The following is a 10,910-nucleotide window of genomic DNA, read 5'->3' as shown; positions in this document are numbered from 1 at the left end:
TCATGGTGGACTTTATGGGTTCTTGAGGCAGATTTGTTCCCCATGAGGAAAGACACAAGTAGCCTATACCTGGTTTCATACATTTTCATCAGAGAGGGTGGAAATGCCAGCATTGTGTACTAATTGCTTACCTACTGTATGGAGGAATCATGGTCATTCTTTCTGGCATAGTAGTCTCTAGTTGTGGCATGCAAATTTATAGCATTTTTGGTCCAGGACAAATAAAATGCTAATAATAAAACCAACAGACACAATTGTCTCTACCCCCACTACAGACATCAGTAGGTCCTCATCACGCGGGCCCACCGTCTGCCATCTTAACAGAGATCTGACCGTAGCTACACCTCAGCTGTGCGCTGACCTCTCTGGCGTGGCCCCTCCCCTTACCGGCCGCCCTCAGCCCCTCCGTCCCCCGAACATCCTCCCGACAGCTCGGGGCCTTTGGGAGCCGTGTGGCGGGTGCCGGACGGTCGCTGTTTCCGGTAATTTCTCACAAGGAAAATGTAGAAACGGTTGGCTGGAAAGGTAGGTCACATGAGCAGAAAGCACAAAGAACAACACCAGGAGACTTGGGCAACCCATGTCACGTACACAAGAATGAATCACCAGTCAGGAGAGCCCTATTTACATGCGGAATTTGCATATATCTGCCTATGAATTCCCCACCTCGCTTACCCTGCTGTAAACAAATCAGATGGAATATAAATCAGGACATAAAAAGCAAAGACCCTCCTCCCCCGACAGTTCAGCACATTGTTTACAGGGGATTTTGTCCTTTGGGAAGCAGCACACCATATGTACTGTAATCATCACACAGTATACTGGAGCAATGAGGGAGGAGAGGTGGCCTGATGTGTAAGGTTCCTGTGGTGAAGTGTAGGATCATGGGAACAACATTGGTTATGACGCATGGCAGGGTACCCATTGGATTGGACCCGTGATGTACATTAGCCTCGTGAGACCATCCTGTTCACATTCTGTTTCTCTCACAAAATCAGTCTGGATACTCTCCATAGAGATCCGTTTGTGCCAGATCAAAAAACAAGCTTGCCAATCAGAGTCTGTTCTGAGGAATTTGAAATACAAACAGATAGACAGATGGTTCATCCAATCCCCTGCCATTTTTTTTGTTTGTTTTTAAGTGCCTGCCCTTTTCCAAACAGTTTCCAACAGAGAGTTCCCAGATGGTTATGTGAAGCAAATCATCTGCCGCGTCAATTTACATATACATGGCCTGTGTTCTGTTTAATTGTCACTGCGGCAAACAAGATGACAAGACATCATCACTGAGGATTGCCCTGTGTTGTTTTTCGGGTTGGGCAGACGTAGGCTAATGGTCGCCCTGTCAGCCATAGTGTGGCGAGTTACACGTCTCAGACAGAAGTTGGAGAAACACACGCCTGCCTGAGTAGAGCAGGATGCAGCGTGATCATTGGCCGTCGCTGACGACGGGGGCGTTGTGGCTGGTGAAGGAAATTAACCCCAAGGAGTGATTGGCATGGAAACCGCTGGCTTCGCGGGCCCCCACCGTGATCCCTCGGAGGAGCCGGTGTTGATGGGGGAGGAGGGGGGGTCACGTCCATCCTCCTCCCCCCCACCACACCAATTACAGCCAGCGGGCCCCACTGTGACCCCTACAGGCTGGGGGGGAGGGCTGGGCTCTCTGTGTGCGTGTTCAGAATATCTAGTGTATTCATGGTTACCAAATGTGGTCCAAGATCTGCCATATTTGTGCCCTACACAGGTGTGTCAATTTGTCTGATTGCATAGGATTCTATACACTAGAGCCAATTAGACCAATTGATACACCTGTGGAGGACACATGATGGCAGGTCTAGGACTACATTTGGTACCCATGATGAATATAACATCACCATATATGTATGGGGCGGCTGTGGCTCAGTGGTAGAGCAGGTCGTCCAATGATTGTAGGGTCGGCGGTTCGAATCCTGCCTCATCCGGTCCACGTGTCCTTGGGAAAGACAGTAGGCCTACCCCAAATTGCTCCCACCTTCCATGGCAGCTGCCGTGAATGATCATTGTAAAGCACTTGCTATAAGTGCAGTCCATTTACCATAATGCAGATGACTGTGATGGTATCTCAACCCGGGGTTAGTATCATGTACATTTTACACTCATGCCCCTCCCCTGGGTTATTTATATACATATTTATAGTACGTACATAATCCATCCATACCGGATCATTGTATAGATTGGTATTTCTTTTGTGTAATTTTTTAATAGTGTATTTGTAGTTTTCGGTGTCTCTCTGCACTGAACAGCCAGTCTTCTACAGTAGGTATTCTTGTCATAAAGAGAAGGAAGGGAAGACTGGTCTTGAAAATCATTTTTTATTCTTTCCAAATGCAACACAATCTTGTATATAGTTCCTTACCAAGTGTGTGATATGGTTATAGCTGTTCATGTATACACTACACACAAGGACAGATGTTTGTGTCTTAAGTATGTCATGTCACAGTTGGATGATTGTACAGTAGGCCTATACTGACAATGTTTTGACAGGGTGCCGGTCTAGTCCATGTCACTGAAAATGTGCTGCCTAAAAAATGCATTTGATATTGAGTTGCCGTCTGACACCGGGGTGATCACATTGTCAACCCAACGAGCCTGTAACGCAGAGCCTGAGCATCATTTACTATTCTCTCCTAGTAGACACACGAGATGAACAACAAGCCTTTTTGACGTGTTCCTTTGCAAGAGCACAGAGAAACGCCTCCGCTGATAAAGCTAGGAAAACATGTGCTGCAAGACATGAGGACTCAAGACTCCCCACAGCGTGACGTGGCAGGCCGTGACAGACGTCTGGGAATCAGTTCAGTTAGGGAGGGGGGGGGGGGGGGGGGGCAGCAGTGTGTGTGTGTGTGTGTGGGGGGGGGTTGTCGACTTCAATGCATGTCACAACAGTGGCGAGCCTCCGAGAGAGAGCAGCTGAAATTGCTCACTTCTTCAACGGCCGGATCACAGTGACAGGCGGCCCCGTTTGGTCGGCTCTGCCCTGTGAAACAACCAGCTCCAGACCTCAGATAGAGATGACAGGCAGACACACACAAGACCTCAGAACCGGGGTAGACACCTGACAAAGAGCCCCAGCGTTAATACCCCCCCACCTCCTGCCTCCTCCCCCCGACATGGCGAGTTGGCTCAACGGATGCCTGTTTCACCAGAGCCCGGGGTGCGATGTGCACACACACAGTTTCGTCTGCGTTAATCCCATCTGCTTTATGAAGTCGTCAGATTCCTCGGAATGTCTCGTTGTTGGCGTGTGGCAAGTCAGCGGTCTGCATACACCCTACGGCTTCCTGTTTTTGATTTTTTTTTTAGTCTTCCTCTATTTTGTGTCAAATATTTTTTTTAATTGCGAGCAGCCTACTGCAAAATAAGTGGTTTGTTGAATCTGGCTTCGATGGCGTGTTTGCCACGGAGAGGCCAGCTGTCACCTGGGTCTGTAAAGAAGAGGCCGCACGACTGATTCACATGCCGCAGCAGGATCTGGACAAGCTCTGTGTGTGTGTGTGTGTGTGTGTGTGTGTGTGTGTGTTCCATGTTCATCCACTCACCACAACTTAAGCTGGTGTAGTTTTGTCAGCGTGACGTGTATATTGCTTAATATATCCATGGTATATTGGCTCAAACTGTGTACACATTTATTCTCTAGCAAGGGGACATTGCTGGAGCTAGTGATAGGACTAACAAATCCTCCATATTAGTTTTTGATTCAAAACCATTTAAAAACACAGCAGGGTGTATAATTGGGTGTGTAAGGCACATACAGTCACAGGGTTATATCTACTAGCCATTTCAAACAAAAGGATCCAGTGCTGACTAAGAAATGATCTCTACAAATAAAGCTATGTCAATATAGACTGATTAGATTATTCAGTCTGAGTACAGTCTCTGCACCAACACCTCGACACAAATTTCATGAAAATCTAAAATTCACTTTGAGGATAAAGGCAAAATATCAGTTTATGTGTAGCGAAGTTCAGAATCAGCAGAAATCAAAAGGAGTTGGGACTGTCCTATTGCGAGGGCAGGGGCCATCTTTGAGATTCCCCTTGTTGATTGGATTGCTTTTCAGATTGTCTGCTCCTCCTGCAGGTGCTGGAACAGCCCATCTCTGCGAGGCTGATGGACAGTCACCAAGACCACTGGATATGTTGTGGGAATGTTTCTAGAGAGCACTTTCTGTACGTATCTGGGTTGCCTGACTAGGCCAAACTGTCACTATGGCCTGACTGACAGGGTTGTGTGTCCCACCCCTCTGCGCTGCTCAGGGGCAGGGGTTTGATTATGGAGGCGGAGTCCGAGGCGTTCTCCAATCCGAGCAGCGCCTCCTCCTCCCGAGAGGGCGGAGTCAGCCCGGCCGCTGCCTCGGGGGCGCGGCCCAGGGGAAGGTGTCCCAGCGCGCGCCACAGGCTGTCCGAATCGGCCCCTATAGAAGGGGGGGGGGGAGGGGCCTCCAGCGCCAACGCCGCCTCCTCTCCCTCCTCCACCGCCGCTCCTCCCAGCTCCTCGCCCAGGCCGGCCTCACGCCCCTCCTCCTCCATGGGACTCTGCCCCTGCTCCTCCGCCCCCCTCCTCCTCCTCCCGTCGATCACGCCGTCGCCCTCCGCCTCTTCGCCAGCATCCGAGGCGTCCGACGGGATGGGCGCGCCGCCCTCACCGCCGCCGGCCGTGCCCTGTTCCCACGGTGATGCTCCTGAACTTCCTGTGGCTTTGTCATCTGATTGGGCGGGAAGAGAAGATGGCAGAAAAAAAAAAGAGTAAATTGGTTGGTGATATTGAAAGCGGTAGCCTCTAAATCATAAGAACTGGAGAGGCTCACCTAGAGGACTATATTTACAGTAGTGGTGTTCGACATCGCCTGCCACAAGCATAAACTAGACTAAACCTCGTCTTTTGAGTTAAGTCTCCTTTGATGGACTAAATGGACAATTGCAAATTACTGCTCCAACGGGTATCGGAACCAGTACTAATGATACTAGCAGTAGCGTCTGTCTGCCCAGACCAGGAGAAGGAAGCGTGAGGGGGTGTGTGTGCTACACCCCACCTGCAGCCCTCAGACCCCTCCTCTCCTAAACATTTCATTTCTCATTTAGGAGACTACTGACCCATATTGGTGAATGTGCCGCCAAAAAAGGTTAAAGACTGCATGCAGAGTACCCCCCCCCCCCCCCGCCCACCCCAAAACACAAAAGAGAAGGAAAACATTGTCGGTTTTTCACGCGCAGAGCATCCATATTTATGGGCGTCTCTCCTTCAAAAAAGTAATGAAATAAAAAAAATAAAAACACAGCCCCCAAATTTTTTGAATGTCAGTAGGCGAGAATTTGCTAGCATTTCCAAAATGCCATGGCATTTCAGGAGCAATGGGTACTTATCCATCAGCACCCATATGAGATACAACTTGGAACCGAGGCGAGAGAAAGGGGACTGGGTAAGGTGTGTGTGTGTGTGTGAGAGAGAGAGAGAGTGTGGAGGGATGTCGTTAGGCTGCACGCAAGCTAATTACAGTGTTTATTATGACGCTGGCCGGGGCCCGCGGTTAATGAAGGGAGAAGCCAGTTACACACAATTACACACTCACCTTTAAGCGTCTGCGCTGACGACGGGGCCTGTGCGGCGAGGGGCAGAGCCAGGCCCGGCGTGGGGGCGGGGCCCGGGGACAGGAGCTCCACAACGCTTTCGCCTAGCGTGATCGCGTCGCGTCCCCCTGTACGGTCGCCCCAAAGTTCAAAAGAACAGAGAAAGTTACCTTTCAACTGAAGTCCATACATACACGCATGCACACACACCATCAACAGGTTATGATGCGACATGAAGATCGCTTTCGAAAGTGTTGCTACTTAGGGGATTGGATGGAGCTTGATTGGATGGAGCTTCTCACAGATTATCCATCTGTATGCGCACACACACAGACGCACACACACACAAAAATACTCCTGTGTTAAATAGATGTTCAGGTTCATACTGTGCACACACAAGATGTTCAAGCAGGCACACGGACGCACAAGCACGTGCGCGCACGGACGCACACACAGGGCTGTGCTCACAGGAAGTGGCTACAGTTCCCTCTCATCTGTCTTCATTAGTGATGGCAGCACGCCTCCTGGGCTGACACCATATGCTACTCACAGGAGACTGTGCACTATATACCACACATGCGCACACACAGACATGCATAGGCGCTCACACACACACACACACAGGCGAACAGGCGCGCACACACACGCACAGGTGCAATCACGCGCGCACACAAACAAACAAAAACAAACAAACACACACACACACAGGAGCAAACACGCACACACGCAGACACATTGCTTTTGCAAAAAGTACTATGGATGGAAAAGAAGACACTGGAGTGTGAAGCGCAAACAGCTGAATGTAAATATGGATGACTCAACGCCAGAGTCGTGACGCAGGAAACATGCATGATATGAGTGCTGCTGGGCCCTGCTCAACACTGCTCATCACTGCTCAACACTGCTCATCACTGCCCTTCCATATCAACTTCCTGACTACTGACTATGTCCACACAACTATCACCCAATCAGACAGTAGACACACTGTTAATGAAATTCCAGTATCACCAATGTGTTACCCCCCAATTTCTTTCTTTCCGTTTTCCTACTTGATTGATGTTTTCGGAGTTTCTCTAAGTTTATTGTTTTACAACCTCTGTGAACCTGCCTTTTCATCCGTTCCCAGAGAATCTCTGTTTAGAAAGACCATTTGGTCTGTGACATCACTCACTTCCTCTGTACCATCCTATAAAAGATTCTGCACGACTGAGAGTCAGGGCTCTGACTGACCGGAAACACTTCCTGTTTTCAGAGTCCGCTTTGTAAAACGTAACATCAAAATAAATCTATTGTCTCTGTTTGAAACCAGCTTGAATCGACCACTCGCATTTTCTTTTGATTATCTAACTAAACCCAGTTAGATTTTTCATTCACTACTCAACACTGCCCTTCCATATCAACTTCCTGACTACTGACTATGTCCACACAATTATCACCCAATCAGACAGTAGACACACTGTTAATGAAATTCCAGTATCACCAATGTGTTACCCTCAACTCTCCGTGTGATTGAGTGCACCTCCTGGGTGTGTTCTGTAGCTCAACACAAGAAGAAAGAAGAGAGGTCTGCACACCGTTTCAAAAGCTCCCAAGTGATTTATTAAAGCACAGTGTTTGGGCCAGCGTGGGCTTCTCCAGGTGCAGCTTGGGAGCTTTGGAAACAGTGTGCAGTCTTCTTTCTTCAGTTGGATAGTTTTTGGTCTAGCCCCGTCACTTTTCTCTCTTGGATGTGCGTGTGTATTCCACTACTGTTTGTAGTTCAACACACACACACGGCTGATGGAGGCATGAGAGGTGTCCACACAGGTGCTGCAGCAGGAGGGCAGAGTGGTGTGTGTGTGTGTGTGTGTGTGTGTGTCAAGGGAGGTGGATTGGACACAAATCGTAATACACTTCTTCTCTAACCTCTGAACCATACAGTTGAAGGCTTAAGGCTACAGTACCAAGCTGTACCTGCAATGCTGAACATCTGCTGCTGGAAAGATGCCCCCCCCTCACGCCAATGGGATTGAACCTGAGGTGCCAATTTTCACCAACAAACATCATAGCCAATATCCACAGGACTTTACATTTAATACTACCTCTCTCAAAACTGCAAGGTTGATCCTACTGCTTTTAAATCCTCCTGCAGACTTGCAGGATTTTGGGCTGTCCCGGCGGAAAGATAACCAATCGTAGCAATATCTGTGACTCCAAAACGGAGGTCCTACGTCGCACTGTGGGAGAGGTTCAGAGCTGCATCCTAGAACTAACCACTTAAGTTCTACAAAATAATTATTTTCTTTTCAAAGAAAACTTACATCTGCAGAAAATAGGGCTAGCTATGGGCAGCAAAATGGCCCCTCAATTAGCCAACATATATATGGGAAAATAGTGACAGGATCAGATTGTACACGAACGATTCATAGATGATATTTGTCTTGTATTTACAGGCACACAACATGACTTATTGAACTTTCATGAATATGTGAACATCTGCTATGAGCATCTGCGTTTCACTCAGACTTCTGACCATAAGGAGATCAACTTCCTGGACATCAGATTGGTAAGAGAGAACAGTATGCTGAATACCAACCTATATCGCAAACCAACAGACAGGAACATCCTGCTCCGGTGCGACTCTTATCCCCCAACACCCCTAAAACGAAGCTTACCTGTAAGTCAGTTTAACAGGGTGAGGGGAATCTGTAGCACGGATCAAGCCAACAAAGAACAGTGTCAAGAAATGACCCAAACATTCTCTCAGAGAGGATACCCAGACACATGGATACAGAGCGCCATGCATAAAGTCAATCATATCTCCCAGTCAGAATGTCTCACACTCACAAGAAAACATACAGATAGTGAAAGGAGACCTAGATGTTTTCTCACGTATTCACCTCGGGGTAAGGAATTCAATAAGGTGCTACATGAACATTGGCACATCATTAGTTCTGACCCCTCATCTTCACAGGCCCACCGCAGGTCACCTACAGAAGGGCCCCGAACCTCAGGTCTATGCTGGTCAGGTCTGAACACAACCCCCCAGGACCTCGGACCTTCCTGGACAACATTCCAGCAGGCAATTTTAAATGTAATGCCTGTGGCGCCCCATCCAAATGTGACTCTTTCAACCATCCCCATACGGGGACAAAGATCAAGATTAAGGGGACGATTTCATGCACCACGAAAAACGTCATTTACATGCTCAGGTGCCCCTGTGGTCTAGCTTACATGGGACAAACCAGCAGAGCCTTGAAAACACGTATAAGTGAGCAAAGGTCAAATATCCGAACCAAGAATCCCAAAAGTCCAGTGGCGGTCCACTTTAACCAATTAAGACACTCGGTCGCCTCACTAAACTACGTAGGCATAGAGAAGGGTCCACCCCCCCCAGGAGGAGGCAACATCCAGACCCTCCTGTCACAGAGAGAGACCTACTGGATCTACTCTCTCCACACATTACAACCTGCAGGCCTGAATGAGGACTATGATATCTCTGCCTTTCTATAGATCAGTTCATATGTGTCTCATGATGCTCATGCCCTATGACTCTTTACTATTTGTCTTCAACTTCTTTCCACTACCTTTTACTCATCTATTGACAGTTAGATTGTCAATCAATAGGACAGTTCCTTTATTCACACCCTCCTGGTAACAGAGATGTGTACATATACATGTATTGTGTGTATCTCTTTTCCAGATGTCTTTTCTAAAATGAGGGGCTGTTATTTATTGTATTTATTGTATCTTATCTATAATGTGAGGAGGTTAATTATTTATTGTATTTATGTAGCTAATTTGCACCAGGTGGCACTTGAACCTATTGTCATGTGACCCGTTTGAGATTTGTGTGTGCTTAAATAGTCACAGGTCAGTCAAAGTCACAGGTCAGTCAACCCTTCACCTGGAGAAGACCTTACCTAGGTCGAAATGTTGTACCAATCACATAAAAATATCCCAGTGAAGCAGCAGCTGTGTGCGGACATTTCTTCCTTGTTTCGAGGTTGGCTCACTTCACTGATTTTTTTTGGTCTGGCACCAGCGCCTATGGATGTGCATAACTTTACCTCCTGAGAGGTTTGAAGATGGCCATAATGTCACAGTCTAGCGACTAAAGATCACCTGCGACAAATATCTGACAGTATCAGAAACTTAGGGACGATCACCTCCCGTCGTATTGACTCACCTCGTAGCCTATGATTCAGAAGTGTCACCTCACAGTGCACATGCACGGTCGTACCCAAGATTATAGATTCGAGACGCACAGTGTGGCTTGCAATAAACATATAAGATTGCAAAAATGTCCCAGCCTGTAGGAGGCTTGGAGGCAGTGGTAAGATAGAGCATGGGGATTACGCATGCAGAGCAGGAGCTGACTAGGCTCAGCACATCTGCACTCACACTGTGCACAGGAGGCCAGCAGCAGCTCCTACACTCCTGACAGCTGTCTGTCTATCCCTCCCTCCCTCCCTCCCTCCCTCCCTCACTCACTCACTCTCACACCAACCCTGGAGCAGAGATAGGAACATGTAGTCTGATGTTCTAAATATACCCAGCCCAGTGTCGTTCACCTTCACACACTCATCCAGCGTCATCTCACCCATGCAAACAGACAGACATCAACACACACACACACAAGCGAAAGGGTTTTTGACATCACAGCAGGTCTGTCACCAACGAAATGACTGCTTCCTGCTTCTGCTCGCCCCCCCCCCCCCCGATGTTGATGGGAAGAAAGGCGATGCTGAGAGCGCCAGCCGGGGATCAGACAGACAGGCAGACAGACAGGCAGACAGGCAGACAGACAGGCAGGCAGGCAGACCTCGGCGTTGATCCGTCTGTCACGGCGCCCGCGTCCCGTCTCTCCTCTTTCACAGCAGAGCTCCGTCACCAACACACTGCGCTGGCTCAGCGAGCTGCTGATGTGACACCCGGTGGCAGGCGTAGTGTTGGGGGGGGGGGGGCTGTATACCCGCGTTCGTTCAACAAGTAGCACCCCCCCCCCCACACACACTTTCTTAGTAGACGACAATGACGGCCAAATGCCATCGTCTTTGCTTTCCTTTCTCATAGGGGTCTCAAAAAGACCCCTAACTCTCTTTGCCTCTTTCACTCAAACTTTCTCATTCTCTACCACCCCTCTCTCTCTCGATCTCCCTCTCTCTCCTCTCCCTACCCCCCACCCTCTCTCTCTCTCTCTCCCTCTCTCTCTCTCCCTCTCCCTCTCCTCTCCCTACCCCCCCCCCCTCTCTCCCTCACCCTCCCTCCCTCCCTCTCTCTCCCCCTCCCTCTCCTCCACTTTGACTGTGGTGGACAGAGTCG

The 10,910-nt window shown here is 48.8% G+C and overlaps 1 protein-coding gene across 1 annotated transcript in view; it reads right to left on the bottom strand.

Moving 5' to 3' along the window:
• Positions 1 to 383: 383 nt before the first annotated feature.
• Positions 384 to 10,910, bottom strand: part of ccdc149a (coiled-coil domain containing 149a) — a gene marked incomplete at its 3' end in the record, with an annotated part of 19,522 nt that continues 8,995 nt past the window's right edge. Inside the window, exons 10-13 of the mRNA XM_084451980.1 lie at positions 5,609 to 5,734; positions 4,622 to 4,744; positions 4,262 to 4,453; positions 384 to 517 (exon numbers count right to left, since the gene is read on the bottom strand). Of these exons, the coding sequence (XP_084308106.1) occupies positions 384 to 517; positions 4,262 to 4,453; positions 4,622 to 4,744; positions 5,609 to 5,734 (575 nt within the window). The remainder of the gene's footprint in view (positions 518 to 4,261; positions 4,454 to 4,621; positions 4,745 to 5,608; positions 5,735 to 10,910) is intronic.

The sequence above is a fragment of the Borostomias antarcticus genome (assembly GCF_949987555.1).
Source record: "Borostomias antarcticus genome assembly, chromosome: 17".
Classification (NCBI taxonomy): domain Eukaryota; kingdom Metazoa; phylum Chordata; class Actinopteri; order Stomiiformes; family Stomiidae; genus Borostomias; species Borostomias antarcticus.
The sequence above is the reverse complement of the archived record's forward strand: the minus strand, read 5'-3'. Positions and strand labels throughout refer to the sequence as shown.